Source organism: Aspergillus campestris, assembly GCF_002847485.1.
Source record: "Aspergillus campestris IBT 28561 chromosome Unknown P168scaffold_8, whole genome shotgun sequence".
In the NCBI taxonomy this organism is placed as follows: domain Eukaryota; kingdom Fungi; phylum Ascomycota; class Eurotiomycetes; order Eurotiales; family Aspergillaceae; genus Aspergillus; species Aspergillus campestris.
This window is the reverse complement of record NW_020194343.1, coordinates 1148884-1163465: the sequence shown is the minus strand read 5'-3', so window position 1 is coordinate 1163465 and position 14582 is coordinate 1148884. Positions and strand designations below refer to the sequence as shown.

At 54.7% G+C, this 14582-nt stretch overlaps 5 protein-coding genes across 5 annotated transcripts; 3 read left to right on the top strand and 2 right to left on the bottom strand.

The window, feature by feature from the left end:
- Positions 1 to 257: 257 nt before the first annotated feature.
- On the top strand, positions 258 to 3238 carry P168DRAFT_238338 (putative autophagy protein Atg13; the record flags this gene model as incomplete). Its single annotated transcript, XM_024833611.1, has 3 exons — positions 258 to 482; positions 547 to 645; positions 713 to 3238. 3 exons carry the CDS (start codon positions 258 to 260, stop codon positions 3236 to 3238), a joined length of 2850 nt encoding a protein of 949 aa, XP_024691884.1.
- Positions 3239 to 3318: 80 nt separating this feature from the next.
- On the top strand, positions 3319 to 3859 carry P168DRAFT_180917 (uncharacterized protein). Its single transcript, XM_024832950.1, has one exon. The coding sequence runs from the start codon at positions 3399 to 3401 to the stop codon at positions 3756 to 3758; it is 360 nt and encodes a 119-aa protein (XP_024691883.1). The 5' UTR covers positions 3319 to 3398; the 3' UTR covers positions 3759 to 3859.
- A 274-nt stretch (positions 3860 to 4133) lies between these two features.
- Positions 4134 to 6853, bottom strand: P168DRAFT_311712 (WD repeat NOL10/ENP2 family protein). Its single transcript, XM_024839523.1, has 3 exons — positions 6620 to 6853; positions 5020 to 6551; positions 4134 to 4990 (listed from the first exon to the last, which is right to left on the bottom strand). Exons 1-3 carry the CDS (start codon positions 6834 to 6836, stop codon positions 4553 to 4555), a joined length of 2187 nt encoding a protein of 728 aa, XP_024691882.1. The 5' UTR covers positions 6837 to 6853; the 3' UTR covers positions 4134 to 4552.
- A 237-nt stretch (positions 6854 to 7090) lies between these two features.
- On the top strand, positions 7091 to 12312 carry P168DRAFT_271342 (uncharacterized protein). Its single transcript, XM_024835259.1, has 5 exons — positions 7091 to 7482; positions 7536 to 7824; positions 7873 to 10725; positions 10773 to 11423; positions 11475 to 12312. Exons 1-5 carry the CDS (start codon positions 7441 to 7443, stop codon positions 12110 to 12112), a joined length of 4473 nt encoding a protein of 1490 aa, XP_024691881.1. The 5' UTR covers positions 7091 to 7440; the 3' UTR covers positions 12113 to 12312.
- Positions 12313 to 12857: 545 nt separating this feature from the next.
- Positions 12858 to 14467, bottom strand: P168DRAFT_298085 (uncharacterized protein; the record flags this gene model as incomplete). The annotated part of the gene is made up of 4 exons (XM_024838237.1): positions 12858 to 13638; positions 13669 to 14170; positions 14234 to 14398; positions 14431 to 14467. 4 exons carry the CDS (start codon positions 14465 to 14467, stop codon positions 12858 to 12860), a joined length of 1485 nt encoding a protein of 494 aa, XP_024691880.1.
- Positions 14468 to 14582: the final 115 nt, after the last annotated feature.

Sequence of the window (14582 nt, the reverse complement as noted above, 5' to 3'; positions counted from 1 at the left end):
TTTCTTCCTCCTCCTCCTCCTCCTCCTCTTCTTCTCCCTCTTCTTCTCTTTTTTCTTTTTCTTTTCCTCCTCTTTTTGGTTGTCTTGTTCCCTCCTGGTTATCCTACTCCCCGTCCCCCCAGTCGTTATGGCCTGCCACTCCACTCCGTCCCCTTTCCCCGCTTGATCCCTTCGACGTTGTGGTCCTATCTGTGGTTATACCTGGTTGAACCTGTGGTTGAATCTTCCCTCTGGGTTCCATCTGCCTACCGGACACCATGCATCAACATCCCCGGTCGCCCGCCCCGGCCTCGGCGGGCCGCTCCAATGCCTCTCGTTCCGAGGACCGCAGGGAACAGGGGTTCGGCTTCAACTCTCCCACCGTGGAAAGGCCTCCGAGTGGAAGAGGCCTGGGGATCGAGACCGATCCCGAGTCCTCGGAACACGTGCATCCCCCGCAACCCTCCAAGGATGTCATGGCCAAACTCAATCAGATCATATCGGTATGTCTCTGACCCCTCTGCCGTCATCGTCAAGTCGGATGCTAACGGGTCGCTACCCTTCCAGAATTACCATACCAAGGCGGCGCTGATCATCCTGCACTCTCGCGTCGACCTCCCTCCCTCCTTCGCCAAAGGCTCCGATAACCCCAAGGTGAACCGCTGGGTATGTTCTTCGTTCCCCATTCCCTGTGGGCAGATTGTCCGAGCTAACATCTATTCTATCATTCTAGTTCAACGTCGAAATCGACGAAACCGACGTGCTCCGCGAACAGCTCCGGACCTGGCGCGCCTGCGACGCCACCGAAAACCGTCCCCCGCCCTTGATCATCGAAACCTACCTCGACACCAAAGGCCTCACCAATAACCAGAGTCTCGTCGTGCTGGATGATAATGGGAAGCGGTGGGATGTATTGGAATCGCTCGCCGCCTCCGAGGGGCCCCAGCCCGTCCGTCCCCCCTCCTCCCGCTCCGACGACGTGATCTTGGAGCGCTGGAGGATCGAACTGGGAGAGATGCCCAACCAGCTGCCCACCGACCTCGGCGCCATCCTACCTACCGTCTACAAGAAGAGCATCGTGCTCTTCCGCTCCTTATTCACTTACTCCAAATTCCTACCCGCCTGGAAGTTCAAGCGGAACGGGAGACTGCGAGCCAACCCGGTGTTGCGCATCAAGTATCGCGTCCTAAACGGCCAGGCCGCCCCGGAGTCCGCCAAGCCAGACCACTTGACCGCCCCCCTGTACGAAGGGAGTGGCAAGGTCGTCGATAACTACAGCTTCGGTGTCACGGAGTCTCCGGCCGGCCCATTTTCCGTCCAAGTCACCTACCGGACCACGTGTGATTTCCGAGTCGATGACTCCGAGGCGCTCTTGAGCTCGCGGTTCATGGGCGCCGACGACGAGATCTTTCGGCCGTCGCTCCCAACTCGGGAGTCGACCCTCAAGGCCCCCACTCACGAGATCGGCTCTGCCCCGTTGGAGAAGAGATCCCTGGAGAATCCCGACCCCAGCCAGGCCTACGGCAGTCTCTCCACCTTCCATCAGGTGGGGCCCACCACCAGCACGAGTCCCATCTCCGCCCTGCGCGCGGCGCGGGACGCAGGCGCTGTATCCCCCTCTCCACCCGGTCCATCTGCGCGGGCCCCCGTGCCCGTCGCAAGAGCGAGTCCCGCCGGCCGTGCCGCCGTGCTCGCCAACGAGGCCAGCCCCGGGGTGGCCAGACGGCCGTCCATCTCGTTTCAGCCCTTCAAAGCGCCCCCGCTCTCTGCGTCGCCCTCCCTCACCGACCCGCCGTTGGGCGGATCCCCGCGCTCGGCGCCCGTGCCGCGGGTGGAGCCCCGGAACATGCCGCCCCCGTCCTCGGCCGCCGCGGCTCGGAGAACCCTGCCCACGGCCGCGGATAACCCGATCGCGGCCTCGAACTCCGCCTCTCCGCGACCCGCTTCCATCTCGCGGTACAGTAGCGCCTTCAGCCACCGGCGAGGGAGACTGTCCCTCGGCGGTGGGCCAGTCCGGATGGACGACGACGCTTCCAGTGGGAAAGCCAGCGCGACGTCGTCGGCCCAGCCAGGCTCGGGTCTGCTGGCGGAGCCCACGGGCACCAGTGCCGATTCGATCCACGCCGATGATGAGAACATCTCCGAGTTCTTGAAGATGCTCGACCTGCGCAAGGATCTCATGAGCCCGTCCAACCCGGCGGCCCTCGAGGCCTCCGCACGCCGCACGACGGCGACCTCGGCGGCCTTGGCCCGCTTCCAACGGATGCGGGACTCCAACGCGGCCCTCTCGGACTCCATGTCGTCCTCGCTTCTCCTGCAACGGTCGTCCAACTCCTCGAGCAAACAGCTCTCCGGCGTGCCCCCCATGGTCGCCGGGACGTCCGTCTCCACGGCCTCCTCCCCGGGCAAACCCATCTCCCCCCACACCCCACACACGCCCGCCATCCCGTCCCGCCTCAGTTCCAACAGCATTGTCGACTACAACAACGCCGGCGCCCACGACCCCACCATCTCCCACGTCGAGCACGGTTCGCCCGGCGAGAACCCGAGCGATCAAACATCCGTCATCCCCATTGACATTCCCACCTCCCCGCCCCGACTCTTCCCCCCGACCTTCCGACGCTCGAGCTCGGCGGCCCATCGCCCAGCCCCCGCCCCCTCGGACGAAGACGACATCTTCCCCTTCAACTTGCGCAGCATCAGCCTCGGCGCGGAGGATCGGTCCAACGTGAGCCTCAGCGTTCTCCAGCGCCAGCACGACTACGAGAGCGCCACAGCGACTGCCGGCCAATCGCCCCGAGACCAACTTCCATCGCCCGCCCATGACGAAGGCCCCGGATCCCATGCGGGTGTCTCGGAGGCGGGCTCCTCCCATCGAGGCTCGGGGCCGTCTGCGACACCCCACCACGTATACCAATCGCGCTTCGGGAATTACCGCCGTCGAGGATCTTCCGGAGCGCCCCACTCCTTCAGCTCCGGCTCTGGCAGTCTGGCCCGCGGCGGCATGCACCCTCCTTACCTCGCGGAACGATTTGAGATCGACCGGGATGGCAACGGGAGCGGCAGCAACAGCGGAACGTCGACCATGGAAGGGCGCGGGACGGGCCGTCGATCGAGCGCCGGCCGCCATGTGCCTCCCCCGTCCGCCCAACCGGACGACGATGAAAATCTGCTGTTTGCCATGAGCGACTATAGCGCTTCTCGTCGGAGTCTTGAAGAAGGACGCCATTTCAATCCTGGGCCTTCCCGACGGTTTTAATGGACTTGATCATTGATCACACGAGACATGCTTATCACGAACGAATCCCCTCTCCCTTCTTCTTTCTTCTTTCTTCTTCTGTCTGGCACAGCCAGACAAGGTCAACCGAGCCAGCCTCCTTGACCCATTTACCCGCTATATTCTCGGGGATCATCCCCGGATGTCTATCTCCTATGTTTTGCTGTGCTATTTAAAATCACGGGCAGTTCTCTATTCTATTCTCTATAGACTGGTATGCCAGCGATGCACGATTTTCAATTTGGGAAGACAAGTAGAATGGCTTTCTTATCCTTTTCTTTTCTATTGGTTTTTTATTCTAATCCTTGCCTTCCTGATTGAAGCCTTTTTTCTTTTTTATCATTGCTCATTACTGGTGTTATTGGTTATGGCGCGAATTTGGTCTGCGATCTCCCTTTCTTCTGCACTTTTTTCTCCTTTCCTTACATTCTTCTTTTTCTTTATCCCGTGGGACACCAACACCAACACCAACACTGACCAACACCAATCTGTCCATATATGATTGATTATATTCTATTCATCCTATCCGTGGGACATGACATGATCCCGCGCTTTATGTATCTAAGCTAGCTTAACGAGTATGGAACCGACAAGACAATTTTGATATGATTTTGAATCTGGCTTGATTTGCTTTACTTGGATTAGACTTTTGTTATTACTGGGTTTGGACGGTGATGATGGCGAATCTTAATATCGGTAAGAGAAAGATTGAGGTTCTTGTTCATCAGAAACCATATTTGTGTTTGTAGGTACACGAACTAGCTATATAGGTTGGATATGCGGGATGTCCCCCTCGAGTAGAATATGAATATGCCTAACCTAACCAAAGCTCCTTTTTATTAACAAAGAAAAAAAAAAAAAAAAAAAAACAAACAAGCACAGAGGAAGAAAGTAAAAAAAGGGTATCTATCTATCAATCTACCTACCTACCTACTACCTATCTCCTGGGATCGATCGACCTTCAAAACCACATCCACGTCACCCACATGTCACCCACATGTCCTCGCACTTCCTCGCAAGCAGCCGGCCAGTCAGGTACTAGGTCGTCGACAGGGCTCGACAGCGCTATCTAACTTCTAGCTTCCCACACTAACCGGATGTGTCTCGCTGTCGCGTACAGCCCAGACGAACGTGTTGTCTGTTGATTGAAGTGTGGATGACCGACCGTCTGGGAGTCAAGGGGACGAGCTGCTCTCCATCGTCACGATGAGGCCCTTAGACCCTAACAGTCTGTCATGGACCAGATGATAGTATTGCAAGGCCAACGAAAAGGCACAAAGGATAAAGTACCGTAGATCACATCTTGCGGAACGTATTTCCGGAGGCACTCCGTCTCTCCTTCGAACGGAAGTTGTTAGACGAAGAGTAACTCGGCCGGTCGTTGTCGGGTCTGTCCTGCCTCTTCTTCGAGTGCGGCGTGAAGGTGACCTCCCTCTCGCCGACGACAGTACTGCGCCGGGCGGGCTTGTCGCGGGTGCGCATGTTCTGGGCGCGCGCGCCGAACGAGCGGTCGCGGGAGGAGTGGCCCGCCCCGGCGGAGGAGGAGACTTGCATTTGGGGCTGCGGGCGGTTGGTGCGCTTGTAGGAGGAGGTGGAGATCTTGCCGGAGGGTTTCTCGGCGGCTGGGCGGCGGGATTGGGGCTCGTCGGAATCGGAGTCGCTGTCGGAGCTGGAGCCGGAGGCGCTGTCGAGGGCTTCTTGCTCGACGGCTGTGAGGCCGCGCTCTTTGCGGGGCTGGGGGCGCCGGAGCCGGGGGTGGGGACGGTGCTGGGGTTTTGCAGCTGGAACTCGCGCGAGGTCTCGTCGATGGCGAAGTCCGTGTCTTGGAAGAGTTGCGCAAAACGGCTGTCGCCCATGAGGCCTTCTTCGTCGGGTTTCTCGGCGGTGGTGGTGGTTGTGGTAGGGGTGGTGGTGGTGGTGGCGTCGGGCATTTCTTCGTCGCCGCCGCGTGCCAGGACGCGCTGCGCCTTGCGACGCTCGTTCTTCTCCTCGATGTACATGAGCTTCTCGGCGAGGTTCTTGTTGACCTTGACGGCGGCCTTCTTCTTGCCGCGGATGCGGCTCTCGCGCTCTTTGTCGATCTTCTGCTTGACGCGCTTGGCGCGCTCCTCTTCCCAGATGTAAGGGTTGGTGATGAGGCGGGCCTCCTCGTAGAGGCGCTGGGCCACGAAGTAACCGTGCATGTAGGGGCGGAGGAGGTTGGTGCGGCCGATGAGGTGTTCCAGGTTGAGGGTGCGCAGCTCGGGGATCGTCAAGAACTTGAAGTTGTCGTAGATGGAGCCCGCTTGGTTGACGTTGAAGGCGTTGGGGTCGTTGGGGTCTTCGGCCATCTCTTCCACGAGGTTGTCCAGGAACGAGCACCATCTCGGGGCCGGCCCAAGCTGGGGGATGAAGAAGGAGTGTTGTTGGCGTCCTTCGTTGGCGGTCAGGATCATGCCGCTGTCTCTGCACCAGGCCACCGAGTTGATGTCGACTGCGGGTTCGACGGACGTCCAGGGGGTGCCGTCCTTGGGGTCCCACAGCTTGATGATCTTCTTGTCCGCGGACATGATCTTGGGTTCCAGCGTCTGCTCGCGGGATGCGGTGGAGGGCTGGAGGAACTTGAGGGTGTGGATGGGGAAGCCGTAACCCTGGTCCTTCTTGAGGAGAGGGACAGGCGACCGGAGATCGTAGAGGTGGATCAAGCCGTTCGAGGAGCCAGTGCCGAGGGTCAATCCGGAGCGATGGAACTCCAAGGCGGTGATTTCGTTCCTCATGTCGTCGGGACCGGTCTGTGTGGGTGGTAATAACACTCCCGCCCTACCGCGGGCTCTCGAATCCCAGAGCTCCACTGTTCCCATCGTAGTCCCGAACGCCAGAAGGTTGTGGCTCTCTTCTGCGATCGCACCCGTGTTCACCGCACCGGTGTGGATTCCACCCTGCAAGGTTCCTCCGCCAGTCGACATGAAATCATCACCACCAACGTCCACCTCGTAGCTCCGCATGAACCGTCCCAGCTCCAGATTCAGTCGGAACACCTCACCCATCCCATCCTGATTGACACCAACCGACGGAATCAGGGCATCCGTCGTCTGTCGGTCGTACACGAGGTCACGACCATATCGGGGGAGACGCGTGCGGTAGTGGCATCCGGACGGGGTATGGAACTCCAGCGACCGATCGGACTGCAGATGGAGGGATTTCGAATAATCGGATGCAAGGAGAAGGAACGTAGTATTGAGAGCGTCCGTATGACGAGCCCACGAAAGCGACAACTGTGGGAGATAATGGGTGTGCATTTGAGGTTTATAGGTTCCTGCAAAAGAACGTACTTGTCAGTCGCAAACTCTGACCAACGCTGTCCACCATGTTGATCTCTCTTACCTGTACTCATGACCCATTCCCCATCCTCACTCACTCGCACACATTGACTCGCCTCCTCGAACTCGAAATCCTGCAGCAATTCAATGCGATTGGCATATTCGGGGTCATTTTTCAGACTGCGCTTGCGCCGGCGAGCCAGCCACTCAGGCAATGGACGGGCCGTATTCGAACCGGAGATCGTATAAACAGGGACCTCTGACTGATTGGAGAGCTTCATAGTGAGCGAGCTCCAGGTGAGGTCAAGAGAGAGGATGTATTGTGTTCTCCGTCTTGGAGATTGAAAATCCAGAAAGGAAAAGATAAAAAAAAAAAAAAAAAAACGATAAGCTGACTGATAGCCGCCCCACGTGACCGAGCCGCTGTCGATCGGCGCTGATTGGTTCGCGCGGGCCGAAACAACCTCCGTTGGGAATCGATAACAATCGCCATCATCAACTCATCGGCTGCATCGCTCGTCTCCTTGCGCGTCCCTCTATTGCCCCTTCAATGCTGTAGTTCGCCTCTTGTTCGTTGTCTGTGTTGGTTGTCTCTGGTATGCTTCTCTCGCAAACCTATATGCGACGCTCCCTTTGATCGCCACTCCGTCTTACCTGGCATTGTTTACTCGTCAATCCCCCCCGGGCGGCGATGGCATCAGACCCCCGTTCGATGTGCTGACTTCTCCGCACCTAAGTTTCATGCGCTATGATGGGTTTTGCTCTGGGGTGTTGCTGTTTATCTAGATAAAATTTCTGGAAATGCATTCGCTCTCGGTGAAACTCGTATTTCTGGCGACATACAGGACGAGCCAGAATCTCCCCCGGGACAACCGCCGATAAATCATGGAATTTCCCGGAGGGTCCATTACCAATATTCGCGCCATAGTATGTGATTGTTCAATCGCGCTGAGAGGCGACCATCTAACAGGGATGTTTAGGACGGGTTCTCCAGTATATATTGGAGAATATATACAGAAGAGCCGAATATCGCCAGTATACCGGGCGAGACTCCCGCCAACGGCTATACGATCCTCAGGCATCTCAGTCGCCTCAAAGACCTAGAACTGCGTCTTCGGAATGCGGATTGCCTCGTCTCAAGCTACCCTCGTCGGCTGGGTCTATGGGTCTTCTCGGCGACTCCCGATTTCGAGAGCTTGGACCCGTTATGTCCCAACCAGGGTCAGGATGAGCGCAGTCGGTTGGTCGTAGATTCGTTCACACTGAAAGGTATTTACAGTCCGCGCTCTGGTTCGATTGTTACTAACAGGGATGCAGCCTCCGGGTCAGGGAGTACTACGGCCGCCGATCTAATCAAGAACCTATCTACCGAACCTCAAACACCAGGTCAGAATGCGTCTGCGTCGCAAAGACCGACAAACGGCCCTCCGCCCGCGAGGCGGATGGATGGTTATGCAAGTCCGGGTGCGATCTACGCCGCATTCATTTCAGCGGTGACTGGTGCCCTCAGCCTGCAATTAATCCGGCGCGACCATGCCATTCCTCTGGGGTCACGAACACTTTTCACCGCCATCGAGAGCGACGACCATGAGAGCCCCAGGATCGCCAATGATGATCCAGCGTCGATTCCGACATTGACAACCCTCCACGTTCAGCTCACCTCTGTCGGCAAGCTGATGATATCTCTGCAAACGGTGGCCCAGGATGGCATCGCACGACTCAGTCAACCCGACTCGGTACTTGAGGACATTGTGGATGCCCCTCGTGGAACTGATCTCTGGTTATCTCCCAGCGGATCGGTTGCCCGACTGGTGTCTGCTAACCCGGACCCAGCTACCGCGCCCTCGCCCTATGTGACCGCTGATGCCGCCGGGAATGACCGCTCAAGAAGTGTACACCACAAGCAATGGAAACTAGCAGTGTTTGACTGGCTCAGGTGCTTTGGATTGCCTGTAAGGCCCATCGACGAAATGGCGTGGGTGGAAATTGAGGTCTGGGAGCCGTTTTACTCTAGGTTGGCCGGCGAGACGTGGCGGCTGGGCGAGGATAACACACCCACGCTTCCCCTGAAGCGCATCCTCTGGCCGGCTATCTATTGCTTTAGGAGGACAAGAGCAGCTTTGTCAGCCCTGGTCAATCCCCTCTGCAGCAGCCCTTCTCTTCACAATGACCCTTTGGGGTTTGCAGAGATGTGGCGCACGGTAGACATTCCCAAACCTGTGGAAAGGGACCCTGTACCCTTATCCAGCCATCAAGATCAACATCCAAAAGCAGAAACTGATTCCGGCGAACTTGACTTTCCCGAAGGAATAGAGAGCCTCTCCCGTGCCTCCCAATATCCGGAGTTACAGACGGCAAGTCTCGTGTATCCCACGCCGCCGGACGGAGCTGCTTCCCTGGGTGTAAACCCTACAAATGCGACAGATCTCTTTGTCGAAGATTCTAGTTTCGGTTCACTCCCACATCAGACTAAAGTAGGGTCTCTAGCACAAATGCCCACTGGAGATTCCGATGTTCCGATGGTCTTTGGCCCAGCGGCTGGGCTTGTAGTCGGATCTGGTCTGTACGACACAAATGACGACGATCTTTTCGGCGACATGGATGAGCAGGACTTTGGGGATAAAGGAATTACGGATGCTGATTTCAACTTTTTCGACGATGCTGACTTTCAGGGCTTGGGTGACGGCCCGCCGGGCCATGACACCGACGAAATGGCCGATCTTCTCTGTGCTGAGCCAGATGCGTCACCTGCGATTTCTATGCAGCCACCAGTGGAAAGCGAACAACCCTCAGATCAACAAGCGCCGGTTGAACACATTGAAACGCCCCAGTTCATCAGCACAGACCAACAAGTAAAGACTGAAGAAGAGCAGATCGCCCCGCGGGACCACACAACACCCCCCTCGTCGCAAAATGACAACAACCAAACAATAAGCCCTCCCCTGAGCCCTGTGGAAGTCAAGAAGATCATCCTCCCCGCCCCGGATGGAAACGGCCGGCTTCCCGTACCAAAGGGGCAGAAGAGCTACTATAAGCCCGTGGCATTCAAACAAGACATGTCCAACTGGGACCAAAAATATGGTGCGGCTGGGAAGTTTTGGTTCACGAATGCTCCATCCGGCGCCGATCAGTCTACCAAGACTGATGGCGACATCCCAACAATCGGTCTTCCGCGCCGTACGCGGAATAGTGTGGTTTCCAGAGACGTTGCAAAGACGATGGACGGGCATGGAAGTCCCTCGACTGAGCTGGCTCAAGACGATCAAAGCAGCGTTACAAGCGAAGGGAGTGATGAGAGTGGTTCGGACAGCGAGTCATCCCACGCCACACTGCCGACTCTCAAGAGAAAGCGCGTCCGTTCCAACTCCCCTAGCACCCCGGCCATGTCGCATGGAATAGCTCCGGTGGAAGACGAACAAGATTCCCAGGGTTACCGAGCCGAAGATGCAGTCTTCTTGGGAAATCTTCTCTCTACCTTTTCGGACTGGTCAATGACGGGCTATTTTTCACTGCCAGATAATCGGCTATTGCCCGCCATCGCCCGTAGGGAAGTGCAGGTTCAAATTGCACAACTTCTATCCGACCAGGTCACTCAAACTTCGTTAAATCACAAACTTGATGGAGATCTTGGTCTCGGTGATTTTGGCAGTAAGCTGTATTCCTTACGGACTTCCCTTGAGGATACTCCGTTCGTGGGAGGGAGCGAGAGGCTTGACTTGAGCAATTATGCCTCACTGCAAGACACCAATAATCTTTTTTCTCCTCCTTCTGGTGGTCTTACCCCGCGACAATCTTCTCAGCGCCGAGAGGCCGCGCGTGGGTCGGTATCGAAGCTAGCATCGCCGCATCTACGTGTCCGCCGCGGCAAAGACTATTTGGAGGTTCTGCCGGCCGCAATCTCCTTCTGGGAGACGTTCGGTCTGGAACCTGCTCATGGACCGAAAAACATCACGGCCTATTGCATACATCCTCACACGGCGGGGGACGCCGCCGATGTTTTTCTGGAACGTCTCAGCTTGGCATATACGAGCTGCAATCTTGGAACTCACAATCGAGGGAATGAATCAAATCATTTTGAACATGGTTTGGGCAAGTGGGTTACCACCGTGACAGGAGGGATCGGCTACCCGAACGTGATGATGACCTTGAAAACCATGTGTGAAGAATTCGGTAAGACAACCGTAATAGTGAGAGTGGCCGTAAGCTAATGTTTCTAGGCGCCGTTCTTACGCAAGGCGTGCCAAAAGAGGGCAATATAGTGCTTTACATTGTCAATCCGTTCACTCACGCTACGGCGTTGGCTGACATCTGTGCCGCTTTCTGGAGCCTTTTCCAACAGTACGCAGCCGCCGCGGACACGCAACAGACCCGACAGTTGAACGAGCTCGTGCTACAGATCGTCCCTAGTGACTTCGTAATGTCCGCGGAGTCTTTGGTGGTGCCGCCGCAAACAAGGTATCTCAGTTTAGCGCTGGAAGTCTATAGCCGATGTCACCCCAAACCCCTGTCGACGAGCCTCACGGGCTGTAACCCTCCGGTCCTTCTCGCAGACTCCATCCCAAGGTCCATCAATTTCCGACTTGCCCCAGAGAAGTCCTCGCCCTTACAAGATGGGCGGTGCCTTCACATCGCATGCTCAAGAAGCCAGGACCAGCGCTGGCTCAGCGTGGCGTGGTCTGACACCAGCGGGAACCTTCAGCGAAATATCTCCTATTGTCTACGATTTCGGAACGCGAGCGCATTCACGGCCATGTCTGATATACGCAACGAGATCTGGAAGGCAACCAAGGAGATGCTGGACAGGGCACAAGCGCGGTGGCGGATCATGCTCGCATACACGGACACGGTCGACCAGGAGGAAATCGACAGTAAGACTATCAGCTCCTAGGTTTGGTTGCTCGCTTGCTAACATTCTCCAGCATGGTCCGGTTTTATCGACCAATACAGCAAATCCAACGCGGTCTCTTTGGAACTCACCATCTTCGCCGTCAACACCACAACCGACTTATCTCTCGAGCCCCCAGCCACACCCATCCCAATGAGCGTCTTCAGCTCCCAACCCGCCTCAACACCCGTCGCCACCCCCAACCCCAGCGGCAGCGTCCTCTCCCCAGAACAATCCGCCAACGCACCCACCCCTCCAAGCGGCGGCGGCGCAGCCGCCAACGCCCCAACACCCACAGACGCCCAAATCGAAGCCGATTCCGAAGCCACCCTAATGGACATCAGCGACGAAACCTGGGGCGTAATCCTATCCCACCGACTCAACAACTCGCCCCACCTAACAGAGCTCCGCCCCGTCCTAGCAAGCGGATACCTACTGCGCCGTCGCGGCGCCGCCGACGGCGACGGCGTGTACTCCATGTGCGTCAATCTCATACACACCACGCGGCCCTCACAGTCCTACGAGGGCATCCTCCGAGAATCACTGGGCATGTACCGCGGCCTAGCTACCCTTGCCCGGGCAAGGGGTACAGTCACCGTGCAGCACAGCACGTTGCCTTGGCATGTTGCTACGGCAGTTCGAGCACAGGAAGTGCTCAGCTATGTTCTTTGATGTAGGGAATAATATACCCATGACATGGCGTCGGGGTGTTTGATTTCTTCCATATCTTGTTCTTCCTTCTATCTTCTGGATCTTTTTTCTCTCTTTTGGCTTTTTCTTTTGTATATTGATATTGAAGCATTGGATATGATATCCCATTTCGCAGGCGGTTTGTTTTATTATCAGGTTCAGGAATATAGATTTGATTTGGCTCGGGCTGCGGTCCATATACTTATTTACTGACTCAGTTATCCATTTATTATCATGTAGGATTCTCACTGCTGAGTGTCTGATGGGTTTTTTTTACAATTGAAATAAGAGTAATATATATTGCTCTGATTATTGGGGTTTTACTCGTACGTAGTATAGAAAATGTCACCAATATACTCATCATTTTTGAACGATAGATATATATATATCTCTCTCTCTCCACTTCAACAATGGACAACTTAAGTTTCTATTCTATACGCCCGACAGAACCCTACAATTACTCACTCAGCAATATATTATCCCTCTTTTACAAATACTCTGCAACGATCAAACAAGTTCTTAAAGCTGTTATACCGCCTTTATGCCCAGCTGACGAGGCACAAAACCAAGCACATTATTATGGCTGGTGTCTTTGGAGACAGATTGGTTACTCAATGTGTCAAGAGCGTCCAATAATAAGTAGAAGTACCTAGTTAGTTTTGCAGCACGCTCGGATACAAGTAGCGTCAAGGGAACGTGGAGATTTGACATACCAAACACCTGAGTCCTAGCTATCTTGAGTTTGACACAAGTCTTCAACCAGTCCATATGCTAAACCCGAGAAAGCGCCCCCAAATCGTATTGCATAGTCGATGAACAATGGTGATGCGGGGTCACGATTCCCAAGAAGCCGACGTTCTGGTCGGAGATCTGTAGGCAGAGAAAGACGCAATTTAAGGGTTTTATGACGGCCTGCAACTCTGACGCGACACCCTGGGCCTCTCCTTTTGCGTCGACTCGTTGCATTAATACCGCCGGGGGCAAGGCTTTGGCGATTTTTGCTCTTGTGGCAATTAGGACATATGTACTGGTGACCAGGCGGGGTGCAAGCCAAGCCAATGCACTTTGTATGTTTCCAGACATAGCACAAGGTGCAATAAACAGCAGCATCCATTGTATCTAAATGACCGCAACACGGAACTGATGAGTCGAAGTGCCATACTCTGAATTCACCAAGCTGGGGGAGTGAAGTATAATACCAATACTCAACTGCCAAAGAAGATTTGCAAAAGGACAAAATGTCTCGAGGTCTCAGTGCTCTGAGCATCATATCGAAGATTTCAGGAGGCGAATTTATACCCCACTTTTCCCTGTGAGCAAGTGATTTCTTCCAGCAGGAGGAAGACAAAACATGTGTAAGTGCACGGAAACCAGGTGAGCATTGCTCTGCTGATGTATTGACAACTAGTGGGAGCACCTCAGAGCTCATAATAGACTCTGGTGAAAGCTCAACGAATTGAACGTGGCGCGATGAAACAAGGATTAATCGAGCCTTCTGCTGCACTCTGCTGTAACCATCTAGCAATGCCTTATCTCACAGAGCCGCTACAGTCGCTGATGAGTTCGTATCAAGTGTGTCACAGACAACGACGAGAAAACCGTGATACCAAAACATATCTGTTTCTGTACTCTCCCAGCCTGAAACAGATCTAAAATTGATTGGCAGCTCAACTCGGCTATCAAGGCTCTCGTGTGTTACTTCAAGATCCCACGCAGCAAGACGTAGAACACCAATAACAAGTGTATTAAGCAGTGTTGATGGGTACTGCCATAATGTGTGATCATCAACATAAAGCCTCCATTGAAAGATAAAGTCCGTAAAGAGCCGATATTGGAGCTCATTCAACGGCGTTGGCATATCGATGTTGATCTTCAAATCGTCAGAGACAATAGGCTCGGTTTGCTTTTCAAATGTCAGTTTTAGAAATCGCTCTAAAGGTCTGTCTGCTTTCTGAAGTAGACACTCAAGCGATAGATCCGAAGCCTCGTCAACCTCTGCAAGTTCGATTCGGAAAACCGATGGTATAATCCCGTTGGTTTCTGTCCACGAAGAGATTGTTATTACCGCGGTATCCAGATCGACCGTGTAGACATAATTCAAACTGGAATGGGGTGGGCTGGGGAAAGGGACTTCTTCCCAATCATCAGTATTCCTTTCCTCTTGAAGCTGTTTTATTTTCTGAAATGTGGCTTTCTCGCCTGGAGAGCTGGTACGTGCTTGAGAATGACAATAGCGAAACCATTTGCCTGTAACACATGGTAAGCACACTTGAATTGACTTTGTATCAGATAGTGAATACCGTTGATATGCAGATTCCAAAGACCTCTGGTGACCATTTTAACAAATAACCCTCAAGTATATTAGTTAATGTAAAGTTCCTTTTTGTTTCATTTTTTTCTAGTGCTTGAGCTTTGTTTTAGCTCTCAACAGACCCAGGTTTTGGTGTCTAGA